Here is a 19513-nt window from a genome sequence, read left to right as displayed (position 1 = left end):
TGCTTGGCCTGCTGTGTTCATCCAGCTCTACACCTGGTTATCCCAGTGGAGCAAGGTGTGTTTGTTACCATGCTCAAATCCATCATAGGACGAAAGTAAATTACCATAGGAAAGGAAAGTGGAATGTTGCCATCATGTGGTTCAAATTGGTCATAGCTTTTGGAAGAAACTGCATCCAGTTCAGTGGAGCAGACATAAGCATCACATCCGACTATAGCTATAGCTGTTTCTACAGTAACCAATAAGGATGGGCATTGGTTTTATTTTCAGGTTGCAGTCCCAAAATGCCTAACCTCAAACTTCAAGTAACTATAGGTCAATATGCAATCTTTTGTAACCAATAAACGTACCATCAGGCAACTCTGATGTATATTTAATGACGCTGACGGAGATTAATAACTCCCTGTCTCAAATAACCTACACACACAGGAATGCAATCATAAAAATAACTGATTTCACCTCATAATGGCTTCTCCAGATATGGAAAATTGTGGTGCACTGGTGCTAAGGATGATTCTATGTGAAATCCTGATACTTGCGAGTCCAATTGTAAAGCAAGGAATATTGTCAAATTTAAATGCTAATATGCATAGTGTGATGGATAAAAAAAAAACTCTCCACAACATAAAGCAAGAAAACCGATTATTAAAATGTTTTTATAACTGTAAGCTGAATTATAACTTTTAAATTTCCCAACAACTTACAAAAAAAATCTAAAGAATCATTCATATTTACAGAACTCGAGATTGCCTTTGTGTTTGTGCTGACTCTTTTCTTGAGCAATACAGATCTGATTTTAATGTTCAATTCTATCCATAACCCTGTAGCTTCATTTGCTTCACATATTTACATTTATCGTCTCATTCCCTTAACAACAGTTTTAAAATTGATTATACTTGCAAGTCTTGAGAATAGGATTAAAATGAGCAACTACTTTATTCAGCTGGCATAGATATGACCAACTGAATGGTGTCTTCCTCTGCTGTAACTTTTCTGTGGTTCTATTTATCCTTAGGTTGTGAACGGAAAGAGTATTTTGAATTTCATCCTGTCATTTCCAGCAGTGGGTAGTTATTCATAGCTCTCCTTCCACACGTACACACACACACAATTGAGCAGCACCTGGGGACACTAGATGATGAACGTGGCAAAAAAAAAGCATGACTGTAACAAATAGGTTTATATCACATAGCTCTGACTACAAACTAGAGCTTGTCACCAGGAACCAAATACCTTGTGAACTGCAGACCTCTGGGATTTTTATTAGCATCCAACAGAATTTCTGTTTTGCTGGAAGACCACAAGTAACAGTTAAGTTGGCTTGACTTGATGGACGTCAGTCCAATAAAACCCATCTTCTTAGCATATTAAAATAAAAACTATTGGATGTACGCAACAGGATAGTAAGTATGTGAGCAGAAGAAATGTTTTTTTGTATTTTGGATGCATCCACTTCAGAGGCTGACTGACCTGTGTGTATTTTCAGCTTTTATTCTTTTTCTGATGATTCCAGAAATTTCCAGTTCTTATTTTCATTCAGTACATTAATTCTCCCGTCATGGCAAGTATTTGGCCTATTAACCATTTGATAAAGTATTAGAAAGATTTGTTGTTCTATAATGAGGAGCTTTGTAATTGTTTTTCTATTTTCACAAGATTCCATTTTGTTGTATTGAATTTTGAAGTCCCTTCCCACCAGATTTCCATTTCTGCCACATTACATGAATGACATCCTATGACTGTGAAACCCATAAACTAATCGTTCAACTCATCTTTCTTGATTTCTCTGCAGCCATTAACACAAATGAGCATAGTTTCTTTTATGCTTTTCCGCCAGTTGCATGGGACTAAAGAAGTTCTCTCATCTGTACAGTCATAGCAAGAGAATTGCACTTAAAAATTCTTGAAATGTGATCACCGCATGGCACCACATGCAGTAAGCCACTAAGGTACACCCACAGTATTGTAGGGGAGTTTCAGGATTTTGACACATCAACACAATGACGATATTGTTCCAATTCAGGATAAGGTGTAGCCAGGAGGGAAGCTCACAAATGGTTCTATTCCAGTGTAAGTGTTGTCCTTGCCCAGTGGTAGAAGCCATAGATTTGGAAGATTGCTTTCAACAGACCTCTGTAAAGTTATTTTGACGCATCTTCGGCATTGTATGCATTGCTGCCACTCTTCAACTCATCTTTCCCCTACTGTACCATTACTTTTGGGATGCACTATATGTATCCTTGGCCCCTTTCTATCTCTCATCAGTCAGTAATGAATGCAAGACTAGTTGATGATACTTTTTTGTGGGAGGTGCTACAGTGAAGGAAGGTTCCTTTTGCTGCTGAACACACATCCAAATATGAAAATCAAGGCAGGAAGTTTGCTGCAATGTTGAAGATGAAAGTGGTACTGATAGAGTCAGCATTTCATTCTGAAAGACATTATGATCGGCCTGCTTTGGATACATCCCGCACCAACTCCAAGTGCCATTGTTACCCATCCACCCACTCACCCAAAATATCACCCAGTGTGGCCCATATCAGAAGTCTGCATGCATGGCATGAACACTACTGTAGTTATGAATGAGACCCTTGACACTAAGGGTTGCAACAGAGTTGGACTTTATGACATTTATGTTTAAACCATCCTGCTAATAAAACTGAGGTTATAGTGTGATGTATGACTTGTGTGTAAATCTTGAGGCATACAGTGTTAATAGCAATGAAAAGCATTCCAATATAATCTCACAGGGATTAATACAGAGCATATATTTATTTCAGTTTTAAAGACAATGTACAATTAAAAATCACTAAGGTTTACATCATCGTGACCCATCTCATGTAATATTAAAGACACAAAACTGTCAAAACTCCAATGATAAGCTATTGATATGATGATGTAAACTGAAGCAATGATGAATCCTGTCCAAGTATGTACAAAACAATGGGCAAATCTACTGAGTCAATTTGTCACCTGTTACTTCATGTTGCAGTAATTAAAGAGGCAGTGAACCTTTTCATGGTAAGTATGGATTCTACTCCAATGTTCTGAAATCTGAAAATTTACCAATATCCAAAATTCCTGGGTGGCAGTTTAGAGGCAATTTTACACATTTTTTTCAAAAATTCCAGAATACAATTTCATGTTTGTGAATCTCATCTGGAACACCCATTTGCAATGACTGTATTTTCGATCTTATAATTAGATGGGTCAATAAAATTGTAATAATAACTAGAGATAACACAGTGTGGAGCTGGAGGAGCACAGTAGGCCAGGCAGCATCGTGGGAGCATGGCAGTTGACTTTTTGGGTTGGGACCCTTCTTCAAAGGATCCTGACCCAAAACATCAACATTCCTGCTCCTCTGATGCTGCCTGGTCTACTGTGCTCCTCCAGCTCCACACTGTGTTATCTTTGACTCCAGTATCAGCAGTTCTTACAATCTCCGAGTGAATAAAAATAACTAATTTTCTTTAGTAGAAATCTCCAAAATTCCACATTGAGATTCTCAAGGATATTGGTAAGCAGCACAAAATGGGCTCATGTTTGTTCAAAAAAATGCAAATTTCTTGCCTCTTGCCTCTAAAATTTAGAGACCAAATGAACATTAAAACTAAATAAATAGCCTATATTATCTTAAAGAAGGAAATTCATTTGTAAATTAAATTCAGATTTGATGCAGAGTTGCTCATCTCAGTTAGTTGAGAATTCTAGAATTAGGTACTGATTGAGGTAATCAAACATTTATGGAACAGTAGAATGGTAGTTGGAAGAATGATGATTGTAAATTGCAGCAAACCACAGCTAAATGATGAATGATTGAGTATTCTGGGGTTCTGCTGGGTATTTGCTCCTCCTTCTTCATGACTGTCTTTGCTGTTTTTTCCCTGAATCTAAGTTCTCTCCATCCCCTATTCTGGAATAATAACTGGCATTGCCTTGTGTAACTCTTTCTCTCCCCATGGAGCCCAAAGATTCAGCTTTCTGGGTGGCATAACACTGTTAACTCTGTAGGTTTGGAGAAGTCAACAAACATTTCTTTAAGTAACTACATAAAGGAACTAAGCATTTCTGAAAAGAGGAATGGAACTTGTACAAGTAAAGCAGTCTGGCACATAGGAAATCAGATCTAGATGATGTGTCGTAATTGTTCAATTGTTGACTTCCAAGATAGTGTGCCTAGTGCCTAATTAGAAATTACAAATATTTAGCTAGAAGAAAGGGGAGAGAATTGAAACAATTCTACTATTCCACAATTAGAAGCAAACAGAGGCAAAATTTAAATTTGTCACAAGTCAGAGAGCACATGAAAATTGTGTACAAATGTGAATAATGATAATAGTTCCAATAAAGCATTGACTGATTTCAAAAAGAAGATTTTTAAATCATTATATTGTCACCATAATATGTGCATTAACCTCAATGTTTACTAAAATGTCAAATCACTTACAAAACAATTGATAGTTTATTTCTTTCAGCTTGCATTTGAATATTGAACGAACAAAACAACAAAGCTTTGAAGCACTTGTTTGATTACTCATTTATGACAATGTAGATAGACTAATTGTTGTGCTATACTGCAAGTACTGATTTGATATCAGTACTCTTTTATATCGGCGTGAGGAGGCAACATGGAGTTACTTGGCCAGACCTGGATTTCTCGCTGGTTAGGTAAAGCAGAATTCTGTACCAGCCATTACCTATACAAAAGGAAAACAATCTGCTCTAGAGTATCTAATGCCAGTTACATTCTTTACATTAGTATACACATTTGACTCTTTACTCGGTCCAAAAACAAATTAAATAAAGCTTCAAGGTTCATTTTGTGTTAGAGATATATCAATAGTGGAACTGTTCCAATTGCAAAGCCAAATCCTACTAAATATAGTGGGTCAGAATCTCCAGTTTGTACACAATTGAAATACTAGTTAGAAATTGCACTTCTAATTGCATTCATTTAACAAAAGAAAGTTATAGCTCAAATTCCTGCCTAAACTCATTGCAGAATCACAAATGTAAAATCTTCCATGAACCCACAGTTTAAAAATGTAATTGTTTACTTTGTTTGCACTAAAAATATTTCATGATACATTTAAGAGGAGTAAACCAGTGTTACTTTATTAGTATAGCTGAAAATTTAATCATGTGAGAGTGTCTGGATTTAAAAGAATGAAAATTAATTTGAAAACTACACTGAATCAGTTTATTCATGTACCTTAGTCAGTTCTTAATGAATTAAATGTATCTTCTAGTCTCTGTGCAACTATAAAAGCAACTTCAGGAACCTCCTTGAAGGGCTATAAATAGGTGCAATTAATATAAATTAATGATGCTAGTTTAATTTGTGATGTGACTAGTTTTATAGGTATGGCCAGGTTCCAGCATTACGAAAACCTAATTTTCACATCATAGCTTGCACTTAAAACTCCATGACCTTTTTTTTAAAAAACTGATTTGGCCTATTTCAGGCAAAGTGTGCTGGTACACCTTCACTCAGTAATGACCTTTAACTTGAAGAACAAGAAAAAAATGCTATCAAAATACTCAGTAAGTCCTCTTTCAAAGTCATCCTGTTTAACTTTGGTAAATGAATGGGGCCTGTAATTCATTGCAAGACTGGCTTTTAGCCTTGTCCCCAGTTCCCCCCAAGCTCAGAGTTGTGGTCTCATTTTTTTCCCAATGACTTTCCAAAGTGCTGCAGCCTCTACGTTCAGGAGTGGGCAACAAGAGCATTTCTAAAAAATCCAAGATTGTAAAAGCATAGCACTTCAGAATCATCGGGCGCATACTTCCACAACATTTCTTCACCCAGAGAGTGGTGAGCCTGTGAAATTCTCTGTGGAAAGCAGGTGAGGCCAAATTGTTGAATGTTTTCAAGGATTTGGATATTGTTCTTAGGACTGTAGGAATCAAAGGGTATGGGAAGAAAACGGGAACAGGGTACTCAGTTGGATGATCAGCCATGACTATATTGAATGGCATGGCAGGTTGGAGGGGTTGAATGGCCCACTCCTGTTACCATTTCCTATGTTTCTAAGACATCAGAGCTCCAGTTTGAAACTGAATCTAACTGTTTAATGGGAAGGCAAGGTCTGGAGAAGCAAACAATGAGAGAATGGTTCAGGGGAGCTGTGCAGGTCACAACTCAGAGGTCAGGCAGTGGGTGTGGGGGGATGAGAAATGGAGAGGTTTGCATCACATAGGGTTGAGGAATGGGGAGAGTCTGCACTGCTCAGGATAATTAGGAAGCCGAATCAATGAATGAGAAGAAATTAATGGAAATAAGTTATATCTTCTATATTTTTAAACTTCTTAAAAATAAAATGTTATTTCATTTACTACGGTACAAATTTAGCAATGTACAATACTTCAACTTGAAGATAAAATGTTTTAACGTTCTTCTGATAAATTCATACAGAACCTAATCACAGTTTAATACTGGTTACATTCCTATGGGGAACAATGTTTCACTTAAAGTCATGATTTCAGAAACCCCAACCACAACTTTAAGTGAGGATGTACTGTGCTGCATTTTTTAAGCATTCTACAAATCACAACTACGATAAAACTCTGACTAGATCTTGCTACTAGATGTCAGCCTTGGGTCCCTGATGCCATTCCCACTTTGAGTCACAAGGTTCTGGAACTAAGTTTCACTACAAAGACCTACTCAAAATTTAGGCCAAAGGAATATCCCACCATTGGAGGTGCTATCTTTCAGAATTGATGTCAAAGCGAGGCTAGTCAATCCTCTTCGTAAAATGTTAGGTATTCCACAACTCTACTTGAAAAATAGCAGAGTAGAAGAGTCCTCCTGGTGGCCGAGCCAATGTTTCTCTCAAAAACTTTCCAAAACAGATTATCTGTTCATCTATTTAATTGCATTTCATGGGACCTTGCTGTGAATAAATTAGTTACCATATTTCCTAAACTACATCAGTGACTACACTTCAAAATACATTAATTGGCTGTAAAGCACTTTTGGGTTTTCCTGAGGTCAAGAAAGATGCTACATAAATGCAAGTATTTTTCTCTTTCGACATTTCATTGGCACAGTTCAGCCGATGATACTCCACTGAATTCAATCTCCACTGTGTCCCGTGAGTATTCACCGTATTCCATACTATTCTCAGGAGAATCCCAGATACCTTAATGTGGTTCAAAGAAATACTGTACGAGATCAAAAAACAGTTTTGTTGCAGTATGATGAAATTACATACGTATGTGCGTGTATGTGAAGTGACGAGAAGCCAAACTACAGAGAAAAGCTGGCCTGCTGCTGAATACCTCGATCAATTACTTGAATAACGCTCTTATACTCAAAAACTGCAACACAACAGTTAATAGCTATTGTCCAATTGCTCTGGCCACTAATTTTGATCTCTTTGGCAAAAGATTAAGTTTTTTGCCACAGGGATCCATTGTATACATCAAAACACTATGCAAATTACAAGCTATAAAAATAGAGCTTTATAAATAATTTCAACATCTCAAAAATGCGTCACCTTCAAGTAGTAAATGATGTGTTATCTAAATGACAAATGTCCACTTCAGCACTGCATTATTTTGATGTAATTGTGCATACAGAATAATAGCAGGATGACATACTTAAAGTTATGTATAAATACCATGAGCAACAGCAAAACTAGTCTCAAATTATCTCAGGATACAACACTGACAATCCTTTGACACCCAGTAATTATTATCCTTGAACACATGGAAGGCGAGAATAATTGAAAATTGGAGATGATGGTGCTTTCTCACCTTGACACTTTTTAAGGCCCATTAAATAACCTAAAATGTCACCTTGTTAGTTTATAGATATCAGTAAAGCTGGTGCTATTTAAATCACCAGCTCACCAATATAACAATTGTGCTTTGGTTTGTGTCCAGTCAGTGGTAGCAATAGAACCTGACTTTTTTTTTATTCATTCATGGCATGGGGGCATCACTGGTTATGCCAGCATTTATTGCCCATCTCAGAGGGCAATTAACAGTCAACCACGCTGCTGTGGGTTTGTAGTGACATGTAGGCCCAACCAAGTAAAGATGTTGGTATTTTTCCCTTAAATGACATTAGTGAACTAGATAAGATTTTTCAACAATCGATAGATTCACGGTCAGCATTAAACACTGAATTCAAACTCCACCATTTTCCATGACAGAATTTGAACCTGGATCGCCAAAATATTAGCTGGCTCTCTTGCTTAATGGCTCAGTGAAAATACCATGAGGCCATCACTTTCCCAAAATCACTAGGTGTTGAGGAATGCTGGCCAAGGTGAATACTTAGAGAGGATGCTGTCAATCCGCAACTACCACTTCTTTACATCATCAATTAAAAATTTCAGATGTAAAAGCAACAGCTAACATTAAGCTAGCCAAAGAACTACCTGGTCTATGCTTCAGTCCTAATGATGTCAATGCATCAAAATTAGAAACTGATTGCAAGAAGATAAAGCTAACTATTACATGGTGATGGAGGGGGAGGTCAATTGGCTAAATCGGTTGGATGGCAGGTTTATTATGCTGACTGACTCTAAAAGCATGGGTTCAATTCCCACACTAACTGAGGTTACCATGAAAGACTCTTCTTCTCAAACTCTTCCCCTCCTTCTTCACTGCAGCATGGTGAACCACAGGTTAAACTACAACCAGCTATGTGTGTACCTCTCTCTCTCTCTAAGGGGATCAACCCTTAGGACCTGCAGGTAGACAGGGTGGTAAAGGCTGTGTTTAGCATGCTTGCCTTTAGTACTCAGTCCATTAAGTATAGGAGTTGGGACACCATGTTACAGCTGTACAGGACATTGGTGAGACCACTTTTGGAATACTGCATACACCCTGCTATAGGAAGGATATGCTAAATTGGAGCGGGTGCAGAAAAGATTTATAAGGAAGTTGCCAGGCCTGGAGGGTTTTAGTTGTAAAGAGAGGCTGGATAGGCTGGGACTTTTTCAAAGGAGATAAGAGGTTGAGAGGTGACATTATAAAAGTTTATAAAATCATGAGGGGCGTAGACAAGGTGAATAGCAACGGTAGGGGAGTTCAAAACTAGAGGGCACAGTTTTAAGGTGAGAGGAGAAAGATTTAAAAGGCACCTGAGGGGCAACTTCTTCACATAGAGGGTGGTTCATATGTGGAATGAACTGTCAGATGAAGTGGTAGATGGAGGTACAAGTACAATATTTAAAAGATATTTGGACAGCTTCATGAAGAGGCCAAACACAGGCAGACTGGACTAATTTAGTTTGGGGAACTTGGTCAGCATGGATCAGTTGGACTGAAGGGTCTATTTCTGCGCTGTTTGACTGTATGACTATGGCAACTTTACTTTTTTTTAAATGTTGTAGTAAATAAAAGCATTGCACTAATATAGTTCATTATCAGCATAAAAAGACTCTGGAACACCTCCCCTTTCCTCCTAAATTCACTTAGTTGCTTTATCATAGTGTACTTGGCCTTCTCTGATATTTTCTTCGACCTTACTAGTCCCACACTACTGATAAATATTACTACTTGCATCCAGTAACAATTCTCACTTTTAAAACATGAGCTCTATTTAGATGTCCACTGATCCATTTCTAAGTTACTGAACAACAAGATGTATAGGACTGTTATTGTTACATGTGCCATAATTGGGAATTATTGCAAGTTAATGACTACATTAAACTTCACTTGATTTAATTGTGAGAAAGAAGAATTTGAAGCGCATGCAAAATATCTTGTAAATTTATTCACTAATTTGAACCTAGGCAAATTAGTAAACTAGGCAGTAAGACTGGCTCCAAGTGCACAGAAAGCAAGTGGATCTTCTTAATCAATAATCTGCATTTATTTTGTGGACATAGCATCAGCCAACCGTGATGCATAAATCAGTAATCAATGATTTGTAAATAAGATATTCCCATGTTTTAAATGAAAAATAACTTTGCCTTCGAAATGGCCACAAGCTAGATTTGTGATCAACTGTTTGTTAAATTAAGATGCAAACTACACAGATTGCTATCAAAGACAAAAAGATAATGGTGACTCCTGGAAAAGGTAGCACCAATTATATTACTGCTCAGCTTAGCAGGTGTTACAAAAGGTCTTGCATATTTTTGTTATTATGCTTTTAATATGTGAGTCCATATTATGTGGTTACTCATCAGCAGAATAATTTCAAAGTTAAAAATATCAAGTTATAAAAGACAAATCACTTCTTTAGATGTTATGTCCCAAACGTTTTTAGTCCTTCAGAAGAATGGAAAGATATCTTAATGAAGGTAAAATTTACTTAAGAATAATGATCATTCACTATTTACCATATTTAGGGTCACCATACCAAGGTTGTCTGTTTTTGTTTGAGAGTGCAATTTCCATGACTGAACCAAATCAATAAAACTCACCAATCAAATGTAAAATACCTAAACTGTGCACATACATTCTGCAGTTTCCAAAGTAGACCATCTTAAAAACAGAATTATAGAATGCAAAACTGAATCATATTCTTAATGTTCCTATCTTCTGCCTAATCTAAAAGCAGCTCTGGGTGTGTCTGGGGAGGTGGTGTGACTTCAGTTCTAAGGCTTGTTGATGATGAAAGTTCGGTGAAAACTTACTAGTCCACAATGGAAAATGTGCACCAAAGATGTGCATCAAGGTATTGGGAGAAATACAAGTGACTAATTGACTCAAATATCATGAGATCCAGTCTAAAATTAAATCACCACCTTAATTAGCTACAACTCAGAATGAAGAACACAAGCAACATTAATTTGAAGGTTGAATGGCCTCATTCTGTGCTACTATAAAAGGAAACAAGAGTGTAATTTCCATAAAAACCAAAAGAACTGTGGATGTTGTAAATCAGAATGGAAAACAGAAATTGTTGTAAAAGCTCAGCAGGTCTTGCAGTATTTGTGGAGAGAAAGCAGAGTTAGCCGTCAGCACCTGCTAACTCTGCTTTCTCTCCACAAATACTGTCAGACCTGCTGAGCTTTTACAGCAATTTCTGTTTTTGTTTGAGTGTGCAATTTCCATGACTGAACCAAATAAATTTGACGCTGTAACAGATCATTGTGATATCAACTTTTCTCGGTGATTTCTCCAATTGCGCCGATTTCAGCTGTATTTTACTTTTGGAATTATACTACCCAGGATACAGGGTACCATAATGTAAACAACCATATGGAAATGCAACTCTGGCACTGGCATGTATATTTCATTTCAATGCTAGTTCTAAAAGTGGAAATCAACACAAGTGGCACAGTCCTTTGTTGGATCTGAGTGGAATGAGATCAGAGTGGAAACTGAAAAAGTGAATGGTGAGGTCAGGTAATGCATATGCGTATTAAGTTACAAGTTAAATTCTAGGTAACAGAATCAGGGTTCTTATCCCAGGCATCCACAAGGGATCTTTGCTCCTGGATTTTCCCCCACACTCCTGTGGGGATAGCTTCCATTCAGTAAAATCCTAGACAAGTGCAGACAGACAGGTAATGTAGCAGTGACAGAGAATACTGGAAGAACATTCCATAATGCATTGATGTCTTATTGATTCTATATTTTAGTTAACTAATTCCTTAAAATTTGACTTAAACAGCAATTAACAATGACCTTTATTGATGTTTATTATTTTTCTTCTTTTGGTGGGTAGGAAATAAATTTATTGTTTTACGTTATATAGGTAAACGGTGTTTTCTCAATTTCTGCCATGCATGTTCAAAACTCAGCTGAATTCACATATTTTGTGCTCGTTAATCAAATAAATCAATACCTGCATCATATATTCCTAGGTACACTAAGGCACAGAATATAATTCACAACTTCATTCCTACAAATTAAATTTGTCCTAATCTGAAAAAAATTTCTACTGAAACAGGGTAATTAGCTATTAACCCAATTCTACAATCTCAAACCATAATTTGAGGCTTGAACCTGTGGCTTGGATTATGTGTCAGGGATAGATTTCCTACACTCCAGCATAAATGTCAGGGTAAGCCCACTTCCTCTAAGCCTCACTGTAATAGATTAACCAACTACCATCTCCTGCTGCCCATCCAATTTGACCAACAGTATGATGAGACCCTTAAGTTAGCCTTGATTCCACTAAGGGCCTCAAGCAAGCCACGAGTAGACAGCCCCATTAGAACCCCCATCCAACAAGCAGAAAATCACAGCAGGCGTCTGTGAGCTAGGGGTGAGTATGAGTACTGAGGAAGGGTCAGCGGACCCGAAACATTAACTCTGTTTTCACATTCACAGATGCTGTCAGAACTGCTGAGCTTTTCCAGCAACTTTGTTTTTGTTCCTGATTTACAGCATGTGCAGTTCTTTCGGCCTTTAAAAAAAACAAGCTATTTTCAAACAAAGACTGATGTTTCAGTTATATGAATGACAGCTAGTTATTTTTAAAATGTAGTCAACATTCGTTCTGATGCAGAGAATGCTTGTAATTGTTTTGGATATAGTTAAATAGCTGTAGCTATTTGAATTTTTGGCTCAGTTTGAAATTCTCTAGAGAACAGATCAAGTAATTTTATTTCCCATAGCAGTAAGAAGTACAAGAAACACTGCATACAGTATACTTAGGAAAGCATAGCGTAGCTCTAAGTTGTATATTGCATATCATATTTTTAAGGGACAATATAGAAAGATTTTTACTGTAAATCTGCATGTAAATACAATTACTTTTAACAATTCACTTCTTTATAAACTGGTGTGAGGTTGTAAACCAAAATGTGTTCTGAAGATTTTTGAGCTCAAAGATCTGAGTGCAATTTTGTGGAAGCATAGGATTATTTCATTGCTAAAAATAAAGAACAGAAACATTTCTCTGTTTGTTCTCCTGGAACACAGCTACTGAAATTGTACTTAACGCAGGCTCTTTAAAAAGCTTAAGAAATTTGATGTGTCTATATAAGGGCAATGTAATACTTACAGCCAGAAAATATTTAAAAGCAGTAAATTAAGAAATCCAAAAGTGTTACAAGTAATTCCACTGTTTTTTCAGTTATTGGTAGAAGGCTGATGGATTCTGACATTGCACAGATTAAATTTATCTCATTTTAAAAATAAATATGATGTGAATTGGATTTCTCCACTATTGAAGGACTCTTTCATTGCTAACTGTAGTAGTTCTTATCTCTAGTTTCAGTGTTTCAACAGATGCTGTGGATCCATGGGGTTTGCTTCTCTTAAGTGAGTTGAGTCCAAAATACAGCTCTTTTGTTCACCAAACATGTTTCTTTGGCTTTTAACATAATGTTGGCACTGTGTCCAGGTATGGTAACTGTGCTATTTACTGATAGTGTGTTCAGCATGCAGAAACACCACTGCCTATGCATGAAATTTCAAGGAAAGCAAACCAGCAGCTTGCGAGACATGGCTCTGGAAATTAGGAACAGATCTGCAGCAGGATTGCTACTTTCTGCAAAATGTGACAATGCCAAGTGAGCAGTGACATCCAGAAAGGAACAGAAATACCAGGTGAGTGAACCAGACAGTTTTATTGTGGATGAAAGTCCAGATGATGGTGGCTTTGAAAGTGTGAATTATGCTGATTTTGGTTAGGAGGTTTAACTGTTAATAATGATGAAAGTCTGAGTTGTAGGTGCTATTTATTGGATTCATTTTTAGGGAATGTAACCTGTTGCTGAGCTACTTTATAAATAATAGAGAAACATACGTATTTTAAAACAAAATGCATTGTGGACCACTCTGAACACATCTGTGTATACACCTAGCAGTATATTAAACAATCAATTTTACCATTCAGAGGAAGCAGTTATGTTATCCTGACGCTGATGGCAACACTCCCTGGCCCTTGTCCAACTGCATGCAAAATACAGACACTACATGGCACTCTTCCAAACCTCAATTTATAATTTAAAATGGTCTGAAGTCAGTCAGGTAACATTTCCTTTTTCTTGTTTGGTTTGGAAAACTATTGGCTACTGTTTGAGTATATCTACTGCCTCATTTGTTCATCTTGAAACCTTGGATTAATCTTCCTAACTGAACACCTGAGGAAATACTTTCTGAATGCATTATCTCTGTTTATCCTCATTTTCACCTCTACTGTCATTCATTAAGATTCACTTCTTCCTCTAGGCAGCATGAGCAAAGGTAGAGTCAAACAATTTCCTTCATACTGAATGGCATTACCAGTGCTAAACCTCTTATTATTAACATCCTAGGCAGTTATTATTCATCAGAAACAGAAATGGACCAGCCGTACAAGTACTGTTGCTACAACGCAGATTTGAGCTCGGAATTCTGCAGCAAATAACACGTTTCCTGTTTCCCCAAAGTCTGTCTCTAATCTTCAAGGCACAAATCAGCAGCGTTATGGAATACTGTCTACTAGCCTAGACAACCCAGCTTAAAAATCACTCAAGAAGCTTGACAATGTCCAGGACAATGCAGCTTACTTCATCTGCACTAATACATAAATTTTCCACACCACAAAAACACAGTGGCAGCACCTACCATCTACAAGATGAGCTGCATCAACTCACCAAGGCTCCTTCAGCACTTTTTGCAGACCTGCAACCTTGACCAAGTCAATGGAAAACAGCAGCAAATGCATGGAACACCACCATCTGCAAAATCCCTCCCTGTCACACTCCATCCTGACTTGGAACTACATCCCCCATGCCTTCACTGTCACGGGATCCCCCCCTAACAATGAGTTTACCTACACCACAAGGATTGCAGCAGTTCAAATACGGTGCTCACCACTATCTTCTTGAGAGTAATTGGAGAGGATAAAAAAAAAACTTTACTATGATGTTCATATGAAAGGATGAAAAGTTTATAAGCGTTTAGTGCCCAACAAGCACAAACAGCTTTCGCACACTCTTTTGTCCTTTGGTCAGTTTTTTGACATGCTTCAGAAGTTTCTGCCTTCTTCCAAGCACAGCACCTCCCATTTCCCCTCTTCACTGTGGATTTGGTGGTTCATTTTCTCTTCTTTTAGTTTGGATTGAGTTGTTATCTTATTTAAAGTGGTCTGAAAGTTAGGGCTTGTCTTTGAAGTTATTTATCTTACCCAGTACAAGTTCTGTTACATTCTATTTGTCTTAAATTGAGGTATGAATAAAGAATTTTTTCTGAATCGGTCCCTAGCAAGTGCTTTACACACCTGTGTTCTGGGCAGGATTTCCATGGTCCCAAAAGGGGCCTAAATGGGAGTTTCTCCTCCATTCCCAGTGCCAGGTCATTTCATTAGCATGAATAAGGAAGCAGGACACATAGCTTCCTGTTAGGAGGGGGGCAGGAGTAAACCATTTAGCCCTTGATGCTACTCAGTCAGTCATTCAGTGCAAACACAGCTGATCATCCACTTCAATCCTTTTTTCCCAACTCTCTATATGTCACTGATATTTAGAAAGCTGTAAATGTCTACATTAAACACACCCAATGGTGGTGCTTCCACAGCCCTCAAGGAAAGAGAATTCCAAAGACTCACAACCCTCGAAATTAAAGAATTCTTGTCCCGTACCTAAGTGGCCTACCCCTTATTTTGAAACTGTGTCGTCTTGTTTGAGACGTCCCAATCGGGGCAGCATTTAAATTGCATCTACTCTGCATCTACCCTTTAAGTATCTTTTAGATGGAGATCACCTCTCGATCTTCAAAACTCTAGAGATTAGTTTTCCTAATCATAAGAGAGTCGTGCCATCCTGGGAATAAATCTGATGAAGCTTCATTACAATCACTCTGGCAATAATATCCTTCCTAAGCTAAGGAGACTGAGCTGCACACAGTGCTCCACACTAATATATATTGTGAGCAGCTAGGTTCCAAGCAATAGGCAGCCACACTTGCACAGAATGTCATGAAATCTAAAAGTTGCTGTCAATGATCCACCTTCTTTCCAGTGGATATAATGTTGGAGCACTCAGGCTGCAAACATCAGGATGGTGGTCATATTGACAGAAACTTTCACTCTTGGGCTGTCAATCTTACCTACAGATTCCTGGGAAAGGTATATGTTACTAAAAATGGGTTTTTAAATTGAATATTACTTATAGCCACCTCACTGACCCTGAAAAGCTCATCTAACATTTGTGGAGCATTAAACCTCTCCATTATGATCCACAAAATCCAGATTTTTAAGACAATAGATTTTTGTAAAGTTTACCTGTATTTTGGCTTCCATATTATTCCAATCATTTCATCATCTGAACTTTTTACTTACAAGTGAAGAGATTCAGTGTTTTTAACTTCCTGGTTCACTGTATCAATATTTAAAAGTGAAATAGCTGCTAGTTAATTTGATGGCATAATCGCTGACTCAGGATTGGATATCCCTTCAGCTTAGCATTTGTTTTAAATTGCTGACATGTAAGGGGACATCTGTATCACAGAGAATGTTAGATCTTTCTGAACAGCTTTCTTCAAGGACAATGCTGAACACTGCTGTTTTACCACTAACCTCAACTTCCAGATTACTGCATTTACAAATTCTGATTCTAAATAATTTGGATGATCACAACTCAACTTGTGGTTGAAAGTTGCCTATAAAGACAACATCAAGTTTTTAATTAGTCTATTTGTTCACTATGATCAATCCTGCTTATTGAGATGGTAGTCTATAGTAAATCATCATCACTCTCCCTCAACCAACTCCAAAATTGTTTTATCAAGCTCTGTTCAGCTAGAACAGATTCACCTTCCAAAAATGTATTTCCCCTGCCTTTCCAGAACTTAGTTCAAAGCATATTCCTTTCCTTTCAAGCTATTCTATTTTCTCTAATGTTCTATACTCTTTTTTTTGATATATTTGTCAACATCTTCTGGGATAAGTTATACTTTTGTTATACAGCTGTTCTCCATTGCTACAACTTTCCCTGGTTCACTCATGTATTACACACGTTTATAGCATTCACATACATATCCGTTAACAAAAATCTGCCTCTTCATTTTTCCTGCTAAACTGCCTGTTTCTGAAAGCTGCAACCAATATTATTCTTTGGATTATTAATTTCTAGTATGTCTTTTACTGACATGAAATCCTATTGATTTAAAATGGGATCTAGCCCTGCTCTCCTTTAATCTTATTTAACTTCTTCCCTTTTCCTTAGTGGATTCCCATTTTATTAAGATGCAACACATTCTTCCTTACCTATTTTCTCATTCCTGGAATCAATCCCAGATACTTACAAAAATAGCATCATTATCATTATCAGCACGTTGCCAGCATTTTGCTTCTTCCATTTCTTTACCTCGAAATTTAATATACTCAGTCAACAAGGAGTAGCCATCAACATTGCAAACAGAATGCTGATAGACCATCAAGAATATATTTTTTTAAAAATGTCATGCTAAAAATAAATGACATTCTGGTCGGATCCCAGCTTCAGACCCGCAACTTGTTTTGGGCATCAAAAGGTAAGCAAAATATAAAATGTAAACCCATTAGATTATTTCAATTATCTAAATGAAAGCGTGACAAAATTTGGGCTGTTTGCCCCTGGAAGTAAATGAAAAAGGAGGCAGCCTAAGAGAGGTACACTCAATAAGAAGCAATATCAAAAAGGTATATCCGGAACATTATAATAAGCAGAATAGTGCACACAGTATAATGATTTCAAATAAAAAGTGGCTGTTGTTTAAAAATTCCAAACATCATGCTATGAAAGTGATACTATTTTCACTGACCTGATTATCAGACCCTTTTGTAATATTACTACTAATGTGTCATATTTAGGGGGAGACTCTTTGATCATTATGTGGGATCTTGGTCCTATAACACATGCATTTTGGTGCCCTTCAAGTATTTACCTACGTCTGGTATTTTGCAACAATACATGTAAACATCTTTCTGCCACCACAAGGCAGTAAATTAGAGCACAACTCGAGTAATTTATATTGATTATCTGACCTCATTGACTGGACTACTCAAAATTAATTGAACAGCGTTAGATACTTACATATTCACAGAGCAAAGTGTAAAACAAAATTATCACTAGATTGTCAGCGTCTGTAATGTTGTTGACCTTTAACTCAAATAATAGCATTCTCAGAAAGTAGACCATTAAATAATACCATTATGACTGAGGAATACTGATTTATAGATTAGAATCTCTAACATTTACCAATTATTCTTTATAATCAAGTACTAAAGAAACCCTTTCACATTTATATTGTAAATTTACTTTTTGAGATGAAGACAAAATATTGATGATCAAGGGCTGAAATGCAGGATCGACTTCACTTTTTTGGTGTTCCATAGATTTTAAGTCAACCAAAAATCCTGAACCCTAACATCAGACAGCAATTAGATATAGACATTTCACTTGGTAATACAGAACCTGTATATTGCTGAACAGAGAAACATGAGGAAAAGCTTCAGCAATATAAAAACCAATAGAACTGTGGGATGCTGTAAATCAAACACAAAAACAGCACTTGCAGGAAAAGCTCAGCAGGTCTGGTAGCATCTGTGAAGAGAAATCAGAGTTAGCATTTTGGGTCCAGTGACCCTTCCTCAGAAATTTTCACTGGCCTGAAAACATTAATTCTGTTCCCAGGTACTGCCAGGCCTGCTGAGTTTTTCTGCCAACTGCTGTTTTTGTTTCAGTAATATAAGTTTCCCTTTTCAGCAACATGTAGACATTTGTTTCAAATATATCAAATATTATTGAATGTGTACATCATTAGATATACACAAGTCTATGACCAGTTCACAAAAGCTTACTCTAAATCTTGGAGAAAAACCGAAGCCATGCTCATAAAAAACATGTAACATCTTACACCAGAGGCAAGCTGATGAACAGCAATGATTTATTTTACATATTTTTATGTGTGCTTTGCTTGAGTGTGGTTAACCTGATGCATTAACTGAAGACATGTAAATGTAACTGCAATTACCAACCACTCCACTTGATCAGAAACAAACAAAACAAAACTTGTTGGCAGGGTCATTCCACAGAACATTACTGAATCAACTTGTTAATCAGACCACTCATTCTCGTCCAGTTCTGAGTCATCATCAGACTCGCTGTACTCCACTGCAATCCGACGGGACAGAATGGTTGCCACATCATTCCCAACGGGCTCTTTTCTCGCTTCTTGCTCTCGTTGTTCTTGTACTTTTCGAAGCTGAATTCCTACAAGAGACAATTAGTTCTGATAACAGTCCACAATTCATACTTTTGCAAATTTAACTGCATGAAAAGCACATTAATTTAAAAATATATGGTATAATTTTAATAATGATAGATAATTATAAGGTAGGAGTGAAGATGATACTCATTGTGAATTATGAGGAAATTCAGAGTTGGCATAGAAGAACTGAACTGTCAGATTCAATAATGCCAAGGTGCCTTCTGTGATAATTCATTCAAATTCACAATCTAAGCTAAAACATTAAAACTCAAACAGAAAGAAAGCAAAGAATGTCAAAGTCAACAGTTATATTGAGCTGTGATTTCTTTTTAAGTAAAGAAGGTTTAAAAAAAAAGACGATCAGGCTGTGTCAAAACACTAAACGATGCACGTCCTACACTGTTGCCATGAC

The 19513-nt window shown here is 37.0% G+C and overlaps 1 protein-coding gene across 1 annotated transcript in view; it reads right to left on the bottom strand.

Annotated features, from left to right (window-relative positions):
* Positions 1-10959: 10959 nt before the first annotated feature.
* LOC125459018 (actin-binding protein WASF3-like) overlaps positions 10960-19513 on the bottom strand; it is a 125652-nt gene continuing 117098 nt past the window's right edge. The window contains exon 10 of the mRNA XM_048544891.2: positions 10960-19103. Coding sequence (XP_048400848.1) covers positions 18946-19103 — 158 coding nt within the window. The 3' untranslated portion in view covers positions 10960-18945. The remainder of the gene's footprint in view (positions 19104-19513) is intronic.

The sequence above is a fragment of the Stegostoma tigrinum genome, chromosome 15, assembly GCF_030684315.1.
Source record: "Stegostoma tigrinum isolate sSteTig4 chromosome 15, sSteTig4.hap1, whole genome shotgun sequence".
Taxonomy (NCBI): domain Eukaryota; kingdom Metazoa; phylum Chordata; class Chondrichthyes; order Orectolobiformes; family Stegostomatidae; genus Stegostoma; species Stegostoma tigrinum.
The sequence above is the reverse complement of the archived record's forward strand: the minus strand, read 5'-3'. Positions and strand labels throughout refer to the sequence as shown.